This window comes from Clupea harengus, chromosome 6 (genome assembly GCF_900700415.2).
Source record: "Clupea harengus chromosome 6, Ch_v2.0.2, whole genome shotgun sequence".
NCBI lineage: Eukaryota > Metazoa > Chordata > Actinopteri > Clupeiformes > Clupeidae > Clupea > Clupea harengus.
Genome location: NC_045157.1, coordinates 22,399,999 through 22,426,453, shown reverse-complemented (window position 1 = coordinate 22,426,453; position 26,455 = coordinate 22,399,999). Strand labels below are relative to the sequence as shown.

Sequence of the window (26,455 nt, the reverse complement as noted above, 5' to 3'; positions counted from 1 at the left end):
GCGCCACCGCTCCCCCATCTCCCAAGGAGAATGCCCTCTGTTCACTTCCATTATTGCAACAAAAGTGATGTTAAGCCTCTAACTTTTCCCAGTTCCACCTGCTTTATTCAATCTAAAATTGGGCCTACATTGTGATATTTGAATGTTTAAAAACACACAATGTAACCTCTCATCAACCCACCAGGTAGGCTAGCGTGTTGTGTGCTACACAAACCTTTTTCGGTGCCTTCACTGTTCCTCTCAATTTCAACTTGCTGTGTCTCTGTCTTTGTCTATTGTCTGCCTCCCTCTCTGTACACAAAGTACATTCAGTGTGGAAATAGATCAGTTCTTATCCAGCGAGCTCAAATGGAAATGGGAGTTCAATGTACACGTTTCCATTGACTCAGATAAGTTTCCTAGTTAATGTTATGTTAGCCGGCTAACTAAATTGTAAAAAGCATGCTTGAGCATCAGGCTACATTATTCGATAATAACAAATTGTATCTTATTTACTGAAAAATAAAGAACTACCCTGCCCATTTACCATTTACAACCCCTATCCATGCTTTTTTAGGAATGTCTGTCTGATGTCCGAGTGTGTTTGTCTGCATGCACGCCGCAGCAACTTCATTTGCTTGCTTGCGAGCGGTGACTGCGTTGTTGCTGAGGAAAGACGGGGGAGAGAGGGGGTGTGTGCCAGTTTGTTGGAATTGTTGGAATTTTTGACTCCTGACTTACTTAAACTGCATAATGCACAAGTGAGTAAATGGTCAAGGAAAGGTTAGTAAACACTGTTTTGTAATTAAAAAGGTGAGTAAACAGCATTTAACCTCAACTACAACCCCTGGATACAGGCTTAAAAACATGGTGGTGGTCATCAGTGAGTGTGTTCTGAAGCGACAGACACTCTCTAAACATCGATAGAATCTTTTTCTGCATGTCCATTTTCCATACCTGTTCCACACCTCTCATCAAACCACCAGTAAATGCACTGTGAGAGACGTACTATTTTAAAAAAAGGCTGTCTGTATGCTAATTAACACTAGACTATTTGCTGAAGTATACAGCAAACTCTGCCCATGGTCATCAAACGATGCGTTGCGTACTTTCATATCTACATAACTGCATACATCAGCAGCCTTTCATTAGGTTTACAACAAAGAGATGGTGGCAAACATTAACAATGCATAATATTAGCAGGCCTATGGCAAGGCACTTCTCAGTGTTTACTATGCTCAGTCCAACTCGTTGTTTACTCAGTGAAGCCCTGAACAAAACCTGCATCCATGAGAGGCTCCTGTTCCACAGTGTTACTTCCTGTTTAATAAGCAGGTAACAAATTAGGAGAAACAACAATGCGCTGGTAAGGTCAAGAGTGCCACACTCCATCAGATGTGGAAAGTGGGAGAGGACAGACCATGGGAGAATTAAAGACCGGGGCCAAAACAAACAGTGCAAGAGGGAGAAGAAAGAGGGAGGGGGAGAGAGAGAGGGAGAGAGAGAGAGAGAGAGAGAGAGAGAGAGAGAGAGAGAGAGAGAGGCAGCAGGAGTTTCATTCATAACTCCTGAAATGGGGCCAAGTCTATTTTAACATTCCTCCAGTTAACCTTTCGTGGAGCCTGCTTTGGACCTAGATTCCCAGTGAGTGATAGAGAAAGGTTGCGATGGCATCATATCCCTCTTGAAATGAAAATGGAGGGAATGGAGCGGGCGGCAGGAATAATAAAGAACGGCACTGCCGACAATGCTGCATTAGGGCACAAATGGATCCGGAGAGCTGGTACAGCATGTTACGGAGGAATAAATCTCCATCTTGCCACTGGAAATAACACTTATGGCTGTGAATAATAAAAGCCCCCTGGATACAGATGGAGCTCATGGGAGAGGGGAAAGGAAGAGACACACAACTGTGATTGCTTTTACACAGTGTGTGCACGGGCCCAGAGGGGCCAGCTCAACAGCACACATGAGAACACATTCTGAAGCCTAAAATTGTTCCTGCTAATTTGGTTCCAACTTCCAACAGCATGTCTCTCCTCTAGCTACTGTAACAATTAGAAATGCAACAGGCGCCTGACAACAAGGGAGATAACACTGGATTTTCCACACTTGTTGCTTCGCATAATCCTCATTTTCCTCTAGCAACCAACACCAGTGTGATGTTGATCCTCCGTACGGTTATTCACATGACCATAGTGTGTCTGGAGAGCAGCACTTTTGAGCTCAGCTCTGACTGATCTCCCTAAAGTCTGTTGGGTTGTAATTACACACACACACACACACACACACACACACACACACACACACACACACACACACACACACACACACACACACACACACACACACACACACACACACACACACACACCACTCCCCCCGCCCCCCACCGCCATCCCCACACTCTGTGCAAAATCCATATCACTTCCAGGTTCCAGAATGCCATGGTGTGAGTCAGAGCTGCTTTGAAGACAGCAATGGCGAACAAAAAAAGAAATGGTCTGGCCTAAAGTGACATAATTTATGTGTGTGAACATGAATAATGTGGAGAAAAGTGTCTGCAGGGGATGACAAATATGAGCTGACCTGATCATCTGCTGGCTGCAGGATATTTCCATTTCATTTTGGCATATTCTGGTGGCTGCTATCTTTCTGGATGCTTGTAGGATGGGAAAGCAACACGGCTGAGAGAAATAACACTTGCCACACAGAGATGCTGAGATCGGCTGTTTACGTGACCACATCCTATCATAAGTCACCTTTGTGCCAAAGTAGCACTGCCATCATGTCATACAATGCCAAGACAAAAATAATCTACCCAGAAAACAAAGAAAAGTGCACCAGTGCTGGACAGAAATGTTGCCCATAAAACAGGTGCCTGACTAGTAAAACACACATCAAATGAATCTTTTTCTCTCGCCACTCCAAGCACTCTTCTTATCCTGCCCTCCAGCAGTGGATGGCAACTTTAGAACACACTTAAGAGTCGGCGTGCAATCACATCTCGCTAAAGGACATCTGCCAATCTCTCTGTAACGCCACCAGAAATGCAAGCGTGCCGTTATCATGAAAGGCTTTTATCAGCTCATGAACAAAAAGGAGGCTGACAGACCTGGCAATGGTGTCGACTGAAGCCACACACACACACACTGGGAAAGTGCAGCCTCAGAATCGGCATAATTTCTTTCTGTGGCTGAATTTCCTTTTGCTCTAAAACACATTGTCACTTCCCTTGCTGATCCTGATTGCAAAAAAAAAAACACAGCAGTGCAGAACCGAAAACATAATCCAGGATGTTCACAGACAGCCTCCGAAATGAATGACTCGATAAAATCAAATGGGAAAGCAGTCATTTTAAGAAAAATGACTTTCTGACTTTTTTTGACGCTCATATTCACTAAAATGATTCTCTCCCTATTCACCTGTACAGATAAAGTTCAGAGCTGAGTGGAAAACAACCACAATAGCCTGTCAAATGAGAAGACAATAGTATAATTCAAATTGCAATCCAAAAGACAGAAAATAAAATGTTCTCAAAATGAATCCTGCTTTAACCATCCTGTCTCCTACTGGTCTGACAGCCTACAACTGATTAAACATTCTGGGTCTATTCAGCTGAGCCTTGAACAATCTTTAGGATATAGACTTCAGGCTAATAAGGAGGATAAAATATACAAGGCTTTTGATTCTGACTGCAGAAACATGCTGCGTGGCCCCAGGGAAGCCAATGACTGACCTTATATCACCCTATATAGTCCAGGCTATAGGGATCTGAACCTAGCTTTTTAACATCAGCTCCTGCATATGGATTATCAGAGCTTACGACTTAAACAGGTGTCAAAAGAGAGTCAGTCTGTATTACATATTTACATGTGTTATGGAGCCAATATAAAACCACATGTTACTGTTATTTAATGAATGGTCTTTTCCAATGAGAATAATAAGAAACAACTATTACCATGCATGGAACTCTAAGTAATCCTTGGGACTGGTTGGTTACCCTTGACTTGTAAAATAACTAGCTAGAAGCTCAAAGGGTCAGGAGCCCCTTTCTGCCCTCCTTACAGTCTCAGCAAAAGACAATCAATTGCAGGAAAGGATTTCAATTTACCCTTCATTGACATTTAAAGTTTTCCTTTATTAAGCGCTATCATTGAGAAGGGCATTTATCAAGGGACAAATTTGTGGCTTCTTTTTATCTGTAGGCCAAAGTCATTTATCCGGTTTTAGTTGTTCTGCTGAGTCTTTCTATTGATCGTGAGGCCTCAGGGCCACACCTAATTTGCTGGTTTGGAGCTCATGCATGATGCATGAACCAAAGGGACACTGGCAAAACAGGCACTGATGGGTATTTCAAGGTAAGGAATGCAGAGTTCAGACTTCTTGAACAATAATTGGTGGGGACCCAGTTTTGCATTACTTAATAACTCTGCCGTGAATAGAATACTCTCTCTCTCTCTCTCTCTCCCTCTGTCTCATATAACACATGCTCAAAATGTTTTAAATCTAATAATTTTAGCTATGTTGATGCATCTCTGATAATACAAGAGCATGATAAGGAAAGGATCATGAAATGAAAAGGATAAGGGATCCATTTAAAAACAATTTCAGAGACATCGGTGGCCCATTCCAATTCACTACAAATAAATGTATATTCCATTAGCAGGACCTCTTATCCAAAGCAACTTGCAGTATTGTACAGTTAGACATTCTTATCAGTATGTATGCTTCCTGGAGTCTGGGTATCTAACCCATGACCTTGTTACTGGCATCTTGCTCTACTGGCAGAACTATAGGAACATACTGTATGTCAGCAATTAGTTGAACAATAACAATTACGGGAAGGTTAATGAAGAACTACCCACAAACCTCATCCCAAAAGGAGTGATGCAACAGAGGTATTTAGGTTGAGATCCAAAGGTACATCATGTTAACGTTTGAGAGCAGTGTCCAGGTTTTGGTATCAGCCTTCAACACAAAAAGTATTTTCACATCTATTCACATTCTCATACGACAGAAATCAGGAAAGTACAGACAATTGTGGTGATATTGTCCGTTACACCATATTATTTAAAGCAGAGCTTCTTTTTTTCCCCTAGCTAAGCTCTATGCCCCTTGATTGAGCTGTCATAAAAGTCGTTTGGCGGTGTGTGTAGGGGGGCTGGCAAGAGATGAGAGAGAGAGAGATAAAGTGATGAGATATGTGCAAACTCAGGTCTGTCTTCACTTCAGAGCTTTCATTTCATTTAATGCTCCATTATCCCATAATGAGTCTCCTCTTCACCTAATTATGTCCATCCACAGGAGTTGTGACTGCCGCTTGTTCCTCTCTGTTAGCCTGGTTAGGGAAGTGAAGAGAACGTTTATATATCCCACTGCTTTGAGCAATGAACAATGGATAATGCCTTTCTTAGGCAACAATGCAGTGCCGAATCTACTTCTGAACGATCATAACACGCGTGTTTGGTCCCGACGAGAAAGTTATCTGGGGGAAAAAACGTGCCTCGTGGCCAAGCCAGGGATATTGTCGAACTTGCTCACGGAGGCTTAATGGGTGTAATTCCCACATCACGAGCGGGCCGTGTCGTCCTGCATGCTGATACTGGGAAGTCGGGCCACGAGCAGCCATGTGCGTAATGGATGGTAATTCAGTGTAATAACACTGTGACCTGACCCTACCACACACCCTGCAGGCAGAGTAAAGCTTTCTCCAACCCACATGTTAGCACACTCGCAGACTCAAATAAAAAGGTAGGTGGTAAAACAACTTAAACACTAAAGAACAACACACCTCGCATTACCTGTGAGAATTTTTTTTAGCTTGGGTATAAGGTTTGTTCTTGCTGTGTAATGGGGTTTCTCAAGGGGTAGAGCAACATGGTGTGATCTATCGAGCTTTGTAAATACTATGTGCAAATACTATACTATGGTGCTAGTCAGACATATTCTATTCTAGGTTGCTGCTAATTGACTTTAAAGTGGCAGCTCTGTACATGATCAGGAAGACAGTTAATTACAGTCAACATGTTGCACAGTATCAATAATGTATGACTCCTTGTATTGTGAGTCAAGCCCATTAATAATTAAAGAAATATAACTGACTATTATTGGCAGTCACTATTGTGGTGTTCAAACATCATCGCTTCTTAACTGTCGGGTTTTCTTACAAGCAATGCATGTACTGCCAACCTGTGGATACACTCCTTAAAATAAAAAAAACATAATTTAAAGACATTAAAAGCGTTAATGGTGGTGAGACAGAATCGTTGACGTGAGCGGTCAATAATTCCTCATTACCTCTGAGGCTCGGTGAGTAAATTATCCAACATGGGAAATCATTTGGGCTGCTGTATGCTCTCACACAACTGCCCCCCCCCCCCCCCCCCACCACCACCACCACCACCACCACCAACACACCTATCCATCAGCGAAGTGCCTGCATTGATTATTCTAAACAGCCTCTTATGTACATGAACTGTGTACAGAGTGCTGTCTCACAGTTCAAGTGAGGTTGCCTCGTCCATTTACCTCCCACTGGAGTCGAGGACTGCGCGGAGACTCTCTCGGAATCGCGAGGGGTGTTTTTCGGACGAGGACGTGGGGGAGCAGAGAGAGCAAAGGCCCGTGACTCAGACATCTCATTTGAATTTCAGATCAATTCCTCCACTAAACACAGGTGATAGGAATGGATCTTCCTCAGGTATCTTCCCACAGAATGTTTGCAAAAATATGCCTGGCAGATAGTTACACTGATTACTTTAAACATCCATGCTGTTCGCCATTGAATGTAGCGCCTGGCAACTGGCAAGCATTTACGTTTGAAACACTGTCCACACAGGTGTTATGTAAGGCTATACATCTTATGTCAATATGTCTCAAACAGAAAACAGAAAATGGTTTGATGAAACCCAAATCTTGCAATTCGAACTAATAATGTTCACAATAAAGTTGTTTTTGGGATTTGTAAACAGACACTGGATGAAAAAAGGGGATTTGTTTACAGTATACTGCACGGCACACTAGGAGACGCAGCTAGTAGTTACACAAGGGGCAAACAAATGATTGCTGTGAGCCCACTTAAAAAGAGCCCTGAGGGAAACACATCACTATGAAAGAGAAGCTCCTCTTCTCCTCTGGACAGATCCGCAGTCACTGCTTCATGTTATATTACTTCTCCATTTGCCCATTGTTTATGGGCAAAACAATCTTCCCAAAAAGGCATGCCTGCCTGCCAGGCAATTCATAGGGTTATATTTGGGTTCAATAGAGCGCCCGGCTTATTTCCTTCCATAGACGTTGCTAGCCTGCAGCTCAGCTCCCTGCAGAGGCTTCCCTAAGAGAGCTCCTATGCAGGGGCCTCCTGCTAAAACTGGCAATGCATGTGACAGGCATAGCAAATGCTATTACTCTAATTAACAATCTGAAATTTTGACCACAATGCAGGGTGATTCCCATGGAGGCCTGGGTAATGGAGACTTGAGGCTGAGCTGGGAGATAACCATTTCACACGGAGCTGTGTGCTTTATCAAGATGTTCACAGATAACAAATACACAGAGAAATGACCATACACTCACTGACCCTGCAGAGTACAAACACACACACACACAAACACACACACACAGTATTAATTAACTCTAAAAGTATCTATTTTACAAGTCAGACTGGGAAAACTGTTCAAATGAATGCTGTGATACCCAAGAGACCACAACATGAGGGGGAGAGCTTGCTTACGGTGTTATATAACCCTTAAAATTTTAAACACTGTTAAGCACTCCAAAACTCTATTCATCCCCCAGAACTTTGACTCAGTGCTTGGCTCTAGGACAGATCAGAAATTGGTCTTTGTGCAAGGGATGATCAAGAGTTGTGCATGAAGCCATCAGGGCGTTTTAAGCTTAAGCAGCGCAAGCCTTTATTGTACATGTCACCCACCACAGTTCCTGCTTCTCCACAGGCCCACAGCCACAAACTGCAGAGTGCCACGCTGCAGATCAATGCGCAGCAATCAGCATGAGAATGGCAGATTACTGCGGCGTGATTCATTATATTTCCACAATATTTTATCATCTCGCACATTGGCACTCAGCTTCGGAACACCCACGCACAAGTACGCCGGGTTAGAAAGACTGAAAGTTTAGACCTGCGGAGTCAATACAAACACAAATGGGGGTTGAAACTGTGACTACTAAAAGAGCACAGGATCAAGAGAAATGTATGTATTACAGGCTGTTTCTCATACAAAACAGTCATTTAAGCTTATTTAGTGTGTATTTATACGTGTCACCTTCAAAGGATGTTATTCAATGCCCACTCTCTACACATAATGCCACTGAATGAAAGTTTGTATGCAGCTACTCAGCTTTTTCAGAATATCTTTCCATCACATTATGTGTATAGGACAAAACAGACAATTGTTTAAATGGCTAATGTCAATTTCCACTGTGTAAGATAGTCCAATATATTTATTGGACATTCTTTTTTCTACCATAGATAGACAAAAGAATGGTAATGTATTCCTGGTTGCCAAGATACAAGAAAAATCTTTCATGAGCAGCTGACTCAAATTTCATATTTCAAAAGGTTATATATATTGTAAATAAACTTCTGAAATGCTCAAATGACATTATAATAACCTAAACTCCATCCAAATTACTGTAATGAAAAATAAAACTGTTTGAAATGCTCACTTTGAAGAACACTTTGCTGGCCTAGCCTTCTGAAAAACACATAAGTGTTCATCTCTTGAAAAGCACGGCCAACAGTTTTGCTTTAGCTTTGAGTCTTTTAGACCTCTTCTTCATCTAGAGTGTTAGCATAAGGTCATTCTAAACTGCTACTACAGTCCATAATTTGTATAGTCCAAACAGTCAAATGTATGTGAATATTGCCTATGCCATGCCTCATTTCAGTTACATGCATTTTTTCATAACATGTAGGACATGTTGACATAATCCAAACTCTCTGCTATCTGATACCTATCTTCACTGTGCAAATAAAGAAAAATGAGATGGTGGATTATGGAATCTCCTATACATGAAGCTGAGAGAGATGGGATTGAGTCCCACAGTGGCTGAATCTTCAGGTAATTAAAGAGCCTGCAGCATGAGATATGCATACAATTACCATATTTATCATGTGTATAATATCTAATATAAAATATATTAAAATCCATCAAAATTACAATAATTGCATTCCAGACCATTTTAGCAAATTACAATCACCACCACAAGCCTACGTGGGTTTGTTTACTTTAACATTTATAAATATCCATGTGGGAGACTACCTGGGACTTAAGAGGATTTAGAGAATAATCTTCTTTTGTCCTTCTGTCAATAGAAATGCAAGTTTTCTCTAAGGTATATTCACTTATCCATATTTGCTACTAACTTCAGAGAGCATAAAAAAGAGTGTATGTATAGAGAGCGATTGTTGTAGGTTTATTTTGTCTAAATCCCCAAATGAAAGAAACAGTGAGAGAGAATATAATATAGAGGACGTGAGAACTGCTACTGAAATAGCTTTGCTGGAGCAGGAAAATGTTGCGGAGGAAGAAACTGGATGCTTAGAAATCTGCGACAGATGAGTTATGATGCACTTAACTAAATGTTCATAATTAGTCAGAATTATAATGAAATCATAACATGACACTTGGCAAGCGATCAACAAAAAATGCAACAACAACAACAACGTATTATGCCTTTGAACAGGAGTTTTGAGGGATATATAAATACATACAACATGCACACCGTACATACAGGTTCTGGGAGGAATTATAAATGCATACTGTCTGTATATACATGTATACAGGTCTTAACTCCTCTAAACTTGTTATGGGGAAGGGTATGTCATTTTAAACACTTAAAGCTATCATTCAATATATCTGTCAAGTGTTGAAGCATTATCAGCCCTAAAGTCACAATATAGACCTTAGGGCCATTTGCACTACATTTCAAGGTGAGTTGTTGAGTTGTTACAGAAATATCCCAAAAAAGTTATGAATGTATGAATTACAACAGACCTTGCTTTTCAAAAGAAAGGCTCACTTTTCGATGAAAAGCTCATTGTTTTGTAACATTACCTGCAGAATCATGGAATCAGCATGGTACATTCTCTGTTCCCCGCCGGGGGACTAAGGAGGTCAAATTATAGTTTTCCTTTTTGCTATGGGCCTGCAGTTATGAAACTAGAAAAGGCATGCTATGTATGCTATGTAGCCATGGAGACAGTTACCAAACAATTAACATACCTTTACAAATAACAATTTAGGCCAATTGTTGTCTAATATGTAACATATGAATGTAAGGATGAATAAATGAGACAGCACCACTCTAGTTGTAAGGTATTTCAAGCACCATTCACATGCATGTAATGTATCTGAACTGATTTAGGGAAAACACCACAACAAATTGCAATCTATCTCTATGCTTTGCTGGGCTAAAGAGGTTTGCTATATCCTTTCCACAAAGAAACCTCCTTTGAATGGCAAGGATATGGCAAATAGAGAGCAACTTCAAATTGCTTTTGTACTTACTAGCTGCAACCATAAACATTGATAAACACGTTTAAAATCCCTATTTGATGCTTAACACTGTTTAATAACAACGCTTCAAATCAATGTAGCCATTGGATCAGTTCTTAGCATGCATCAATTAACACGTGGGTTGAACATATAGGGGGCAGAGGGAGTGAGAGTTCAAGACCAGCGCAGGTGTTGTTCACAAACACCTACAGAAACATGCCATGAAGCAGTGCACTAAAACTGTCTGCAGGCTGTCAGTGTCTGACAAACGCAAATGATCCTGAACACAAATATTTCCCATCGTAACACCACGCGGCTAATCAGTTTTCTCAAGTCACAGCGACACATGCTCCTCCGCTGATAAACCTGGCAGGCAAGGAACACTCAAAATATCACACCCCTTTTGTGTCAAGGCTTATGTCACTCCACCTGAAAAGACTCTGCGTCACAGGCTTAGCATGGGAGGGATTATCGAACCATAAAAGTGTGCAGCTATGGCGGTAACATCACTGTTGCCCCTGCGCGGGCAGTTCAATAGCAGGCAGAGGAGGCGATGCAGCACAAATCCAGCCCTTTGTATTCCCATTTTGAACCACCAATTGACACTAGCACTGGAATCCTCAACCAAAGGTGTATTTAAAGGGGGCAAAAAAATGGGAGGAAAAAATTAGAGGCTGATGGGTGGCTTGAAACAATCTTGGAAATGTGAGCGATTAGTTTCAAAGCAAGCTCCTGGCTGATTCAGTATTCATTAAAACTGCTATCGGTATTCCTGTACTCATACGGGTCACATTTACAAAGTGCAGCGTGCCTGTTCGCATGCATAAAAACATCCATGACTCTCAGAAAATCTCCATGCTAGACGATGAGGCACGTGATTTAACATCTACTTTCATTGCTTTGGAACAAAGGAACAAACCTTCTGTGCCAACAAAAGCCTCTACAAAAAAAAAGCTTTTTTTCAAATCAGAGACCAAAGGCTGAATGCACTACTCACTTTGTAGACAAAATAAACGTATTTTTATAGACTAAACTAATTCTGTCCACATAATAGATATCCTAGGCCATCGAATGTTCATTTTGTCCACATAACAGTTCTACAAAATTACGGAAAGTATGATGTGCACAAAAGGGTCACAGAATGTGTTCTGTCCACCGAATGAAGATTCGGTGGCCTAGGATATCTATTGTGTGGACAGACCTACCTTTGTCTATGAAAATGAGTTCATTTTGTGCACAAAGTGAAAAGTGCATTCAACCTTTTGTCCACAAAAAGCGAAGCACAACATTCAATTCTGTATAAGACATGAATCATCTGTTTTGTATTCTGTGCACAAAAGTCTGCTCTCTTCAATATTTTGTGGACACAATACTAACACGCTTGTGTTTTTCGTGAACAAATGGTACATTATGGTGTTACATGGTTTTATAACAAATAAATGCCTGTTCTAGCTCAAAATGTGTTCTGTATACGGAATAAGGTGTGTTACACTTGGCAATACAATACTGCAATTAACTAAATGACCCTAGGAATACTGCTGCAGTCATACAATGAGAGCCAGCAAAAAAAAAACATCCATTACTAATCTTCCTGGGGCATCAAATAAATCACCTTTTTGCAAAGTACTGCCACTTGCTATTTTTCAACTGTGCATCCCCAAAGCAATGGGGAGGACCAAGTCATTCATTCAGCTCAAGTGAAGATTTGGGAGGAGGGGGTAAAACCCTCTGAATCTGTATTGTGCATCTTTCAAACACGTTTCAATAGACAATTTTGCCATTACCTGTTACAGTCAACATGGATCATGAGATGGGAGGCACTAATGGACAAGGCAATCTTGTGCCACTGCCCGTCAGCCAGCCGGTAGGGGAAGGACTCGGATCGCGGCTTCCCTTTGAAACGGTAATGGTAGCGAATCTCCTCCCTCACTCCACTGCTTTCCAGCTCAAAGTAGCTGCGGATAAGAAAAAGTCAGAAATGGGATTGAGTGACTTCAGAGGATAAAAGAAACATAAAAGGCATCCAGCATTTCCTGTGGTAAAATATTACAGAGGCTTCCAAGTACATCAGTGACAAATAGAGACAAAGATGCATGTGTTATCACGTATGTTTGTGTGTGTGTTGAAAATGAAGAACCACAGACAGAATCTCTACTAATCAGCTGTGCACAAGGGATCATTTTTTTACCACCACTCGATCATGGTGTATTGGTGCACCTCCAAACATCGCTCATCCATATTTATGGTCACACAGAAGAACGTGGCAGCAAAATACCACGGGAAGCTTTAGAAAATTACATTTATCTTTGGCATATTTCTCTATTTGCAAAGAAATATAAACCAAAGTAATTGACCCAGAAAATAGAAACTATTTCACACATAATTACAAAAAGTCCACGAGAAATGCAGCCTGGCTACTGAAAAACGAGGCCAAGAGTATCAAAAAGGGGAGAGCACCATCAAGTGCCTTTAGTCCCGCACGCTGCAGAAAGCTGTGCCACCGACAGGGTGATCAGAGGAGGACCGTCATGGGAGCCAGCCCATCTGAACTACAACTGGACTACAGAGGCATGTCTCAAGTACACATCTACCATCCATCCTAAGAGCTATGGCCTCCTTCGTTTTTTTTCCTGTTTTTTTTTTTTTTTGCTCCTGCTGGGATGGCCAAGAATAGCAGCACGGCTGTGCTGAGGCTTTCGAATATCAATCTTTTTTTTAATCACTCCAGGAGGACAACAAGGGTGCCACTTACTGTGAGACCTCAGCCTGCAGAGACACATACCATCAGACAGTCCACTGAAAAATGGTATTGCAATTCGCAAAGCCTGCCTTAGATGATTACAGTTACGTACATCAGGTGAGGAGTTCTGGGAACCTTACCAAAAATGTCTTTTAAGGACAAACTAATTAAAGGTTTCATTTCGGATTTTACGATTCACATTAAAGTGAACACAAAAATTGCATCAAAAGTAATTTCATGGACTAAATGATTTATGTATCTCCATCTTATTTCCAGTTGACAAAATGAACAGTGATTCTGTGATTCTGTCTGTACTCATAAACGCCTAGAGTGCAGTTGAGTTGAGTGAAGCTCAATTTAAATGTTTCACCCAACCAAATGACCCCTGTTCTTTTTCAACAGTTTCCATAGTAACCAAGGCACCCTCCTGTGCTGATATTACATTCATATTAAACAATTAACACTGGAAATTAGCAGGGATCTCTGGGAACGTGTTTTTTTCAAGAGACATTAAATTATAAGTACATAAAGTACATCAAAGGGTGCTAACTCAATCTCATTTTAGCTCAGAAGGATATAGAAAATCCACAGAGCTCTCCAAAATTCAGAGACTGAACATGGATATATACTATTCACTAGTAGGCATGGCTTGGATGTTATTTGCTCTTATAAACAGGATGTTTTAGGAATTTGCACAGAATTATTTCTAATATACAATCGACATTCCACATAACTCAACTTCAAAAATCATTACAAATGGCCATGTATCCCATTTGCTTAATCCTACATTTTAGTGTTACAAATTCCAAAACACTTTCCCAAAAACCTGCTTCATTGTACTCTCTTATCAGCCATTGCCTGAAACATCTAAATTAACAGGCTTTATTTTTGTGTGAGACAGCAACAGTTCAAAGGGGAATGACCTCGCGACAGAGCCTGGAGGGACGGAACACTGAACGCCAAACAGTGAGCGTGTAGAGCAGAGAGGGCCATAGACATGATCAGAAAACACTTGTGTCTCTCTTTGTAGTCTCCCCAGTCCCTGTGAAGTCCTCACACCTCTGTGAAGCAGAGGCGAGTGGTGGAGGCGCTTTTAAAGGCGGATCATCAGAGGCACTTCCGTTCGTTCCTTGGAGAGCAGAGCGGAGCAGAGCAGAGCAGAGCTACAAAATGTTGCCTGAGCAAGGAACGGCCCTTTGTTCTCCTGAGCCGTCGGTGGCAGAGGCGTGTGCCTCCACACTGCGACCTGAGCACACTGCTCACACTGTGTTAAACGTACAGAATAATAATAGTACGCGCCAGAGGGGAGAATGTGTGCATTTCACTTAAGATCTGGCTGTACTTGTAACAGTGGTGTGCTCCAGAACACCACTGTGAAATGTAAGGGATCTCTTGTGGTGCACGTAGCACTGCTATCAACAGAGTAAGACTACAGTGGTAGGTAGGGGGGCACATTTGCATGTACATATAATCCAAACCCTTTATGCTTCATCACCACCCCCCATGATCCTACTACAAACTTAACACATGCTGGGTGCGAAGGTTTAGGTCATGTGGTGAAAACACCTGCATCCCTTTGAGCTATTTACAAACCTTTGCTAACCTTAAACCTTTGTGGGGCATAATTTTATTGGCCTGCAAGTTGCAAAGGTTGCAAAGGTTGCAAATGCAAGGTCCGCCCACAAGCAGCAATCACTAATTCATCTGAGCAAAATCAGTTTGGTACTTCCATAGCATACACAACATCTCAGACAGAGATTCCTCGTTTGAGTCAATTTGGACAAAAACATGCAAGGCAGTTTGCTATTTTCTTGGAATGTGCATCTTTGCTTTGAACCTTTTAAACCTTTTGAACCTTTCCATTATTGTTATGTACGGTGTCGGCCAGTGAGTGTCAATCAAGCCCTGTTGAGTTTGAGAGACAAACTGACTGATGTGTGAAAGACTGCAGGCTTCCAAAGCTTCACTGGCAATTCCAAATCAACCCAGCACTTGACTTTTTCAGTTGACACTGTCAGCAGAGATAATGGTAATCAGTCTTGTTAGACTGTGCTCATTCCTCAGCATTTCCAGTTCTGTATGAAGATTAGTGATGCATTGCATCAGCTTGTTCCAAAATTAAACAAGGTCACGCAAGTAAGTCAAGATTGATTTGCTGTCTTGTTGGCTGACAAGTTTGGCAATCTCATATCTGCTTAAAATAGATAAAAAGATAACAGTTGTTGGGCTTTTAGAATATTTCATTCTGCTACAAATAGTTGTTTCAGTGATGAACATTCTTGGCTCATTTAACAATAGTTGCATTCAAAGCTACCGAAGTGTCACACTAAATCTGCTGAAATATGTTTCAATTTAAACACTAGGCTGATACCTACCTAGAAAAGAAAGCCATTATAATTATAATACCATCCTTATACACTATTAACCAGATGCTTGTGAATATGTAGCTCCAAGTTCAGGCACGCCAATAGGAAAAATGATTTCTACAAACCATACAGTTCACAGTGAAACCATGCTCATTACCAATTTGGAGATCAAAATCAGTATTGACTGTAACCAAAATCCTAGAGATATTCTCCATTTGGGAAAGAATGTCGAATTACTATATTCTTCAGCAAAAATACAAGACAGACAGTATCACTATTACTGTAACTCAGGGGCGTGCGGTCAGAGGAGGCAGGGGAGGCAGAGCCACCTGTCATCTTGAAAAGTAAAAAAAAATAAAAAATTATAAAATAAAATAAATATTCATATTTCTCTTCTAATCTGTGGTATAGGTGTAATTTCTGCATGATTCCAATCATTTCGAGCATTTTTATAATCAAAAACGCTGAATTTGCGCATGTCCTGTTCAAATAGACGGGAGAAAGCGAGGGACGTGCGGTCAGGGGAGGCAGCATATATATGTCTATGGGAGACAGGGGAGGCAGTGCCTCACCTAGGATGATGGGAGACCATGATGGGAGACCAATGATGGGAGACCAATGCGGGAGCTCAAAGGTTTGCTTCAAATGACGGGACAGAAGATAATTCACTCTTTTCAAACAGAGTGGTAACTATCGCAACACAAAGCTTTTTCTTAAACACTCCAAGCTTAACATTTCCCTGGCATTTCTGTCTGTGGTGGCTAAGCAGAAACGCAGGTACTTCATATAATTACTAACTACTTACTAACCGAGAGTGAGGTCATGCCGGGAAATATCAAACTGAGGCTTTAACGTATCGACCGAGCGACAGCCAGGTTGATACGCCAAAGCCGAAGTTTGATAGCAGGCCTAGCAACCAATTACTTGCTAACAGTAAAGCAAAAACACAAGTGATTCAAACTATAGTTTCTAGTCTTCATCATCACTTTCAATAACAAATCTTTGCTTCTTCTGTATTTCCTCATGGCTGTTGATGTTTTCGTTTTCGTCTGGATAGTAAAACTCAGACTGATCGCTTTTGCTCATTTTGAAAATGTCGTCAGAGTAATAATTTCCTTTACTGTTTACCAGCTGGACATTAGGTCTACAATTCTGTTTAGTGGATACAGACAACTGAAATTAATACAAATTGGTAGAACTGAATGTGGGCTATAATTGACCATGTCATAACAGTATTATAAATTCATGTTGAATCCAATGACAACATAAAAAAACAAAAAAACATTTTCTTGATAAGCAGTAAATTGTCTGCCTGAACCTCTAAAACCTAATTTGCTATGAATATTGCTGACAACAAAAACATTTAGCTTGGCATCATGTTTATGAACTTTAATTGACTCTGTTTATTTCTCTAAATCCTACAGTTGAAAAAGGATTGCAAACATCCACATACTCGCACTTTCATCAAGCTATACTGAATGAGGACAGAGAAAAGCCAGACAAACAGTCAGAGCCCCATTAAGTAAAAAAGGACTTCTCTCTAGATCCACTTTCAAGGTTGGAGACCATGACAAACATTAATCACAGAAAAAGACATCTGTTTTTGTTATGACAAAATTCATTGGTGATGTAACCCTACCTGTGCTCAGACTCGTGAATGGAGAACAGGACTCCTGATGTTGAAGGCTTCTGTTGTATGGTGGCCATGAAGGTGAACTCTGTTTTACTCCTAAAGAGCTCAAGCAGCTTGTCTGTGATGCGTACTGGCGCATGAACCGCTCTCCCCGCATCTGAAATCAAACAATGACAGGACATAAGAATGCAACGTCAACAAGGCTGACCAGAGACAGATGGAAGAATACTCTTTTGGATTCGGGCTATATTGTGCATGCAGGTTGGAGAAGCCATTAAAATGCCAACAGGGAACCATGGTGGCGCAGCCTGAGATTACAAAGGTGTGTCTCAAAATCACATGCTGGTGCCCGAGCTGGCCTTTTCAAAGCCCTGGTATCCCCAGGAGCTTAATTGGCTGTGGACCTCTGGGTCAGAGATTACTCTGTGAAGTAATCATTTCTTCTACACTCACTGTGTGCAAGGCTTCAGTGAAAGACGGAGAACATTTATTCAGCTTTAAATGAGAGCTACGTATTTCATTCAAAAGAAAACATCCTGCCTCAGAATACCTGGTCTGCATGACATTTTTTTCATGAATGGTGATGTGACACTGATCATTAGACCAACATATAAACAGTGTTGTTTCAGAAAATACCAAGCCTCACATACCAAAACTACAGTTTGGAAATAACATTGGGAACTCTCAGACCTCTCAGATTTATGTGTGTTGATATTCATGTATGTCATGGTCTATGTATTGTGTGTGCCTGTGGGTGGGTGTGGGTGTGGGTGTGTGTGTGTGTGTGTGTGTGTGTGTGTGTGTGTGTGTGTGTGTGTGTGTGTGTGTGTGTGTGTGTGTGTGTGTGTGTGTGTGTGTGTGTGCGTGTGTGTGTGTGTGTGTGTGTTCATTTGTGTGTTGCTGCATAGTGTGCACATACTGTATCCCCAGTCTTCACACATGCACTGTTGTGTGACAGACAGGCTACTGAGAAAGGACAGCAGTCTGTCTCTGTGTTTCTGTCACCGGGCCCTTAATGCTCCCCAGGGTGGCACACTAAACCATGAGTGGCCCCTCCACCCACTTCTATATGTCAGCTAGAGCAATTGCAAGAAATCCCTGATGATGGCATCACCAATGGGGTCAGCATCAATCCAGTCTGCATTAGTCACAGTATTTCCAACCTTGTGTCATGGTTAAGCTGGCAAAAACTCTGAAATGAGTATGGGATAGAGAAGTTGTCTACCCACTCCAAAGCGTGGCAAATCTCTGAGCAGCTTAGACAGCCAGAAGCATCTGACATCTGAGTTACCAGGTCCAACCCCTATGAAGCACAGAGACACACAACCAGCAGAAGGTGCAAGCTATTAGCTTCCAGATTTAGCACTCCTGGATGTGTTTTTTTTACCCATCCAGTGTCAACAGCTTCGGTCTTTCGACAACATTTGTCACAGGTTACACGAGAAGTGCATTTACGACTTGACAGCCAAACTAGAGCTGTGGAAATGCAGTCAGTGAACAACAATTTATGTAAGCGTGTCCTCAAATCCAATGGGTGACGAGAAAAAAAACGTCCTTAAGAAAGCCAGCGACCACACAACCATAGATTTTCTGTTTGTCCCTTTCCCTCGCTCCAGAAAGCCCATTGAGGGTAAATCAGTCATTCAATTGACAGCAGATGCTGCATTATACAGAATCCACATGGAGCTGTGGGGGAGTGAGCCATAGGTCTTTACACAACCTGAAGCTGAGCTCAGGCAGGCCTGTCTTAGTAGAGCAGACGTCGTGGTAAGATTCTAGCATTTGCTCAAGCTTCTCTTCGACTCGTCGCCATTTATAAGAACATTTACAGAAGCACAGGTGACATTCAAGTTTTTTGCTGAATATTAATTGAGGTTTATGAATGCTGCTGTCAGGTGACAAATGTCAGGTGACATGTTCTCCTGTGTGTGTGTGTGTGTGTGTGTGTGTGTGTGTGTGTGTGTGTGTGTGTGTGTGTGTGTGTGTGTGTGTGTGTGCCATGTGTATTGATAGTCTGGGCCAGGGGCGGTTTTTCCTACAGGCGGTATAGGCGGTCGCCTAGGGCGCCACTCAGAGGGGGGCGCAAAAAACTGCGCCCAGCAAAAAAAAAAAAAAAACAAGAATTGTGGGTTTTTTTTTGCTGGACAGAGGTTTTTTTGCGCCCCCTTCTATATCTCCAACCAATATTTTGACATAAAAAAAAATCTAACATTAGGGTAAAATGAGCCAAAAATCGAAAACGGAAGGGGTACATACTGTACGTCCTTGGTGTTATCAGAACATGCTAGCACAGTGAGGCGTTTGGTTAGAGTGTGTGTGTGTTCAAGAAACTTTGAAGAACAAAATAATGAAGAGGCAAAAGCCATCCTGGGCGCAATTTAAGAAGAAAAGAAAGGAAGAAGAAGAGAAACGTGCCAAAGAGAAAGGTAAATCCTTAAATCCTGTTCTAGCCTAGAATGAATTCCAGATAAGAAAACGTTGACGAATGCGTGAATTGCCCCCGGCACTTTAGTGGAGTTAAGAAGAAAAGATGTACCTTATCATTGAAAGTTTTCCTACTCCCTGTCACATAGTTCTTTAAGGATTTTACAGAGGCGGGTATATAAAAAATGATATGTCCATTTATTCTACATTATAAAAAAAAACACATGATTAAAATAGGGGCGCACATATAAAGCCAATAGCCAGTGCAACAACACTACACATATCTTACTCGTTGCATAGCACACCCATTAAGGAAGCCAAACACGGCAACTTGATCCACAAGTGAGGAATACTGGTAAAAATCCAAGTATGAATTGTCAACTTTAGCGAATGGATTGTACGTAATCTTGCTAGTTAGCTAACGCTAGCTAGCCAGTGACTTGTGACGTTCCTTGTTATTGCCATTTAGTCGAAACATCAGTTCAAGTTCAGCTGTACCGCAATTTGCGTCATTTTGCGTCATAAAAAATTGAGTAATCAAATTTGGACAGCTTTAGTTTTGGTGGAGCGAGCTAGCCAGTAATTAGACATGATTCAACTATTCAAGAGCTATGCATCTTGGAATAAAAAATGTCAGGCTGTCCAAATACACCAACATGCTTAATAACTACATAATAGCTACATTTAACAAATTATGATAATACATACTTTTGTTAAATCATTTTAGATTCACTTTTAGAAGACTAAGAAAACATTATTTGCAGGCTATTGGGAAGATGACGTGGAGATGTGTGTGTCCATAAACAGTTGAACAGGGGGCGTGGCTCGAGCGTAGTCCAGCACAGGCGTGACATTTTCTCAGTGATTTGTTCTTGAATTACTGTTTGTTCATCGTCGCCATCGTTGTTGTGTTTATGTGAAAGAAATTCAGTCTTACAGGGCAAAATAGCGTTTGAAAGTTGCAATTCCGTTTTCGTGGGGGACATTTTTTTTTTGTATTGGGGGGGGCGCCAGGAGTGAAGCTCGCCTAGAGCGCCAAATGTGCTAGGGCCGCCCCTGGTCTGGGCACACCCTTGGAAAGCCACATCCATGGCCTCTGCTAAGTAGGCCACAGGAACCAATGTTCATGACATCTTGCCTGCCCCAGGTGATGGAATACACATCACCAATCCACCATTTTGCCTTTGTGTGTGTTCCGGAACCTTCCGAAGAAAGGTCACCTCCCCTCCCCACCCACTCACATGCCCCTCTCCCACCTTCACCTGTAAACACATCCCCCAATGTTGACTCATGACCCCACTGTAACCTCCCATGATTGACTTGTATATAAACTGTAACAATGTGATGCTCTTTAGTCTTTTCCCTGCCTCTACCTTGATGTTGGAATTGACTCCCTGCAGGAGTGCCTTGAAATACACCTCCAGAACCCTTTGATTCACCTCGTGGTCCTTTGTCTAAAGTTTGTCGTCTATATTGAGATTCCATCAACGTGGAAGCATAGGTCAGACAAGTATTTTTCCCTTTGGTTTTATGCTTGAATGAGAGAGTGATTTTGATAGAAAATAAGCCTCTTGCTCAACTGAAACTAAGTAGATGGTCTGTTCAGAGCTGAATGATCAAAGAAAGGCTTTGCCTAGAATTTAAGTTGCCGTCTAGAGGAGTAGCAAAACAATCTTTTGTCTGGCAAGAGTCTCCTTAAACTAAAACAACACTTAGCAATCAACCTAGTGGCGGACGCGCCGGACTTTCATCATACTTTTAAACGCCAACGGAGAATTCTACAGTCCTTATTGTACATCCCTAGCCTGACGATGTCATACTCATAATTCTAGTCAGAATATGAGTCTGATACCGCTCCGTTGGACTGTGATTATGGGGCGTGTTTCAACCGAACCAGGAAAAAAAATGCCTCTTCGCTCAATTGGATATATCTAGAACCAATCAGAGCAACGTAGTATGACCATAACGTAGACCATGGGGCCAGCTGATACATTAAACTTTTACCGGATCCCGTAGGAAGGACGGCAAAAACATCTTTTCGATCGACAAATGCCTTGATCGCGTTTCTCTGTTCCTCTTTCAAAATGAATGTGCTGTCAATGTCTTCTTAAACAGACTCGAATTTCCACATTTCAGCTCTCCAACGGCAGCCATGTTTGTTGAAAACGAATTCACCCCAAAAGCTCTTTGGTGACGTGGTTGATTACGTTAGGGTTGATCATCTGTCCATCATCGTATAAAGCCCGCCCTGACAATTTGATTGGTCTATCTATCTCCTCACAGATTTTTGAGAGGAGATAATTTCTCCCCAACGGAGCGACACCAGACCGAACTTCCCGACCAAAAAAATTGTGGGCGTGGCTAAGTTCGTCTGGCATCCAGGCTAGTACATCCCCACATAACTCTATAAACTGGTTCATCTTGTGTGGGTGCGTAGGGGCGCACACTTATTGCTGACACCATGCCAAACATTTCACTGAACACATTAATTTACCGTTGATCAAAATCTCTGTTTTATTGCCCAAATGTTGTTCAACAACTTACTGTTAAATAGCCTTTGCATATAGCATGTGTGTAAGAATGACACGGTGTACACACCATGTTTGTTCATTTTTTTTTCTTTTTTTCTATCCGGCCATTTATAAACGTAGAACAAGAAATGTTTGTCCCCATTGACTTGTGTGGTAAGTTGTTTTTATGTACAGTATATACAATGAGGAAAATGAAATTAGTAATATGTTCTCACTGTTGTCTCGCAGCGATCCATATTACCATGACACTGGTAGGTTTCTAAGCTCTGACAAGTGAACCCCCCCTACTCCATATGATTTCATCATACCTATACACTTCCATCCTTCTCTAGCATCTTAAGTGTCCCCTACTACATGACACAAACTGACATGAAACGTTAACAGCATTTCTTCATACTGCTCTCATAAAGCGCTGTTCAGGCCTTCTTGACACAGTAACCTATGGTCATTAGCAGATGGTCTGGTAACACTGAGTGTCTCGGCTGCCACAAACAAAGTATCATGTCGGGAAAAAAGCTTAGTCGCCATAGTTACCCATTAATCTACACAGTAAATCAGCAGCTATACATTCTTCTATTTGTAATTCTTGTAGCTCTCTTTATTTATTACACCTTGCTTTAATAGCATTACACTCCCATACCAATGAATCCTGTTGTTGTTCAAATTGTCACAAACAATTGCACTTTCTATAAATGGTTTGTTTATATATTATCTGTATATTGCCTGCATATTGTCTGTTTGTGTCTGTATATAACCTGTATATTTTCATTGACATTTTCCAATGACAAGAGCCAATTTTCTTGTGTGTGTCGACATACTTGGCCAATAAAGCTGATTTTGATTCTAAAATGGATTAATGTTGGAATCATTTAAGTTAGTCTATGTGTAGTTAGCTTGCTAACATTTCATAAGAAAGCAAAAAGCATAATACGTTCAGTATGCATTACGTTTCCAACACTATAATTTGTTGACACTTTTATCAGTAAATTAATTCATAAAGTAATTCATGTTTTGCTTGAAAATACAAGTGAAATGCAGTTTCCCCTTACATGCAAATGACACAAATATAGATATGGTCGCTGTAGAAGACTTAAAAAGCAAGGTATGGGCACCCGTGCTGCTCAATCAGCTTGTCTGCTTGCTCAACATGACCAGTGTTAAGCACTAACATAGGTTTACAGCATTTCCTCCAAGAGGGTTTGATTTTGGTCTTATCTATCGGCTCCACTACAAGCATTCAACACAATATCGACACGATGGCACTTTCAGCCATGGCACAGGAATCTATGCTTCGAAAGGACCTGCACAATCCTCTGCACACAGTGTAACTATCAATCAATAGTGCTACAGATGTCTATTTTGCACTGGGAAGCCTCAGTACCCACACTGGCCTCATGGGCCAGACACTTCAACCAAGCCAAGCTGTTTCCCTCCCTAATAATACTGTCATTGGATGAATCCAATCCATACAGTATTGGTTCAGTTAAAAATACTGGTCAATATCAGGATATGTGTTTCAGTCTGCATCGTAAGGTAGGGCAACAGTACTGTCTTCCAACAGATAGGAAATGTAGGTTTAAGCACATTTGTTAGAGGACCGCTCTGCATCTCACAGTTTAGGGACTCTCTTCTCAGAACAGCTCAGCACACAGACATCTTCCTTTTGACATACTAAAAATGCAATTATTTCCTCTTGGACATTACTTTGACATATTTTGTGTTTGGCTGTAAATGTAATAAGTATTTGTCATTTCTAACTTCACAGCAAATGTCCTAGTTAGGATACAACTTTTGAATTAGACATGATTTCAGGGGTTGGGTAGGTCTGTTCACTGATAGGTCTACCTGTGAGATCAAGGTCGACACAAAGATTAGGATTCAAATTTAATATTTTATATAAGTCAAATTAAGCATATGTATAGGAGGTGTGGCTATTAAATAACGAGACTGTTTTTACAGTTATACAAGTATAATACGTTTTCTTTATTACAATTACTGCATTTGTCTGCATCTGAACTGCATTTTTTTTATAGCCACATCTCATATTTAGCTTCAGTGTGCTAAACCACACTAGCCATAAAACCAGAAGAACAGTTATGACAAAAAAAATAACATTCTGTAAGAGCATACACTCTAAATAAATGATGGACAGTCAAAACTAGTGTGCAGGGACACTGTGCATAATCCATATGCAAATGCGTAACAACAGAACCGCAGTATAAAAATAAGGTGATAGTTGCAGTACACGGAGGACTGTCTAGTCGATTTTTACAAGGTGCTGATGAAAGTTACATTAGTTGTTCAGTTTCTGGATAGACGTTCAGAGGGCCTGTTCAGAAAATTCAAGTTCTCACTCTTTTACTTACAGCTATAGTAGGTGGGAGTTGAGAACAAGCACAAGCCCGGAATATTCCTTTGTGCTGATTGTGGGTTTCATAGATATAAGAGGATGGAGTCAGACAATGATTCTAGAGGCTGAGTGCACCCCTCTGTCTGAGAGTTCCCTTTGTTTGACTCCAGGGCTGCCATGTGGTTGAGAGAGTAAGAAGGCCACACTAAGAGCTCTCTACAAATCCATATCCCTGACACTCAAAAACAAAGAAGACTCTTAGTTGGTAGTTTTTCAAAACCGGAAGGGTCCAAGAAACTCTCCTCTCATTTTGGAGAGAGAATTGGTGTTCCAAGGCGGTGAAAGCTGTCCATCCATACCACTTACTGACCCTTGATGGTCAGTGGAAGAGCTGCTTTCCCACTACTGCAGAAGTTAAACATGCACCAGCTTTTAAGTTTCTGTTTAAGTTAAAGTTTTAGAACAGCACCAGTCACCCTCAGGATACCCAGTGCCTCTCTAAACTTTCACCACTCTCTAATTCCAGCACTCCCGGCGTTGTGTCACTTGCATGCTCATACACAGGCACGGCGTGACACTCAGTCATGTGTGTCCAATGAGAAGAGGAGAAGTGAAGACCCAACCCTTACATAAAAAACCTGTGCTAAAACCCCTAAAAAAGAATCCACACATAGGCAGAAGGAGCTGTTATGTGCTGCTGGATTTTATGAGTTTGAGTGACACAGCATGTTCTACAGATGCTTTTTTTGCCCCAAACTGGTGGCAATCTAAAAGAAGCACACGGGGCAAGTATTTACATATCACACACTTGAATATTATCCAGACATCACAGAGACAAGTCTGCAAATGTTCAAACTCATCAGACTGGCAGAGGGCTTATGGCAGCACATGTAATACAAACTTGTACTCTGCATTGCCCAAGAGACCCATTAAAAGTATCAGGAAAACTGAGACAACATACTAACACAGAATTCTAAGGCACAGGAAGACAACACAAGGGCAGGTCCCAACTCTTAACTACTATTCTGCTTCTGCTGTTGTAATCTACTGACATGATCATAGCCCATGTTTAGCATGTGGCAGCTCAAATTGGTCTAAGCTATTAGGTAATAAATCAATATCACAGACTGTGTATTATGCCATATCCCATATTGGACACAAAGGACTGGAAACCCCTCGAGAGATTTGAATGGGATGCTCTGCGCAGACAGTGGATTGCTTCTCTGGTGCCTAGAGTCTTCATCTACTTCATCTGTACCTTGGCCCATGATCAATGGGACTTCTTCTAGAATCTGCACCAGCTGTCAACAACATTTCTTGAAGAGGGTCCAAGGGCTAACTCAACAGTAGAAGTCGGGACAGCATGGGATACTTAAACCTAAAAACGGCTCACACCATCTGTAGGACACAGCAAACAGTATAAACAGTATGGTGCTTTCTAAGATTGTAGTTTAGTCCACTGTGTATAAAGGGAAAGGGTTTATTATTTCCTATGCAAAATCACACACAACATCAGATGACCAAGGAAATATTCTGATTATTCCACTCATGAACTGGTTTGCCAAGCTGTCTTAGAAGGTCAAGCAGCACAGCATCTGGAGTGTTACATTTTCTCTGCCTTTAAGAACATTGGTATTCTGCCCAATGACTGACTCTGCAGCCCAAACCATCAGTCACAGAAAAAAAGGCACATATATATGCCACTCTTGGGATATACTGTCAAACATACTCAAATTCTATACATTAATGCTTTGAGAAATACTACTAGTAATGAAATCAGGTGAAACGTTTAAAAATCCTATGGGTGTTCTTATCTGTTTAATCTAAGACTGAAATTCTGGAAATGTCTGAAAGGATGTCAGATACACTGTGAAAGAAAGACAATCTAGCCATACCTGATCATAATTGT

General features: G+C 41.3%; 1 protein-coding gene across 1 annotated transcript in view; it reads right to left on the bottom strand.

Moving 5' to 3' along the window:
- The window catches only part of LOC105902974 (protein kinase C-binding protein NELL1), a 130,535-nt gene that overhangs the window by 92,446 nt on the left and 11,634 nt on the right, over positions 1–26,455 (bottom strand). Inside the window, exons 3-4 of the mRNA XM_031569435.2 lie at positions 17,248–17,398; positions 12,287–12,457 (exon numbers count right to left, since the gene is read on the bottom strand). Coding sequence (XP_031425295.1) covers positions 12,287–12,457; positions 17,248–17,398 — 322 coding nt within the window. The remainder of the gene's footprint in view (positions 1–12,286; positions 12,458–17,247; positions 17,399–26,455) is intronic.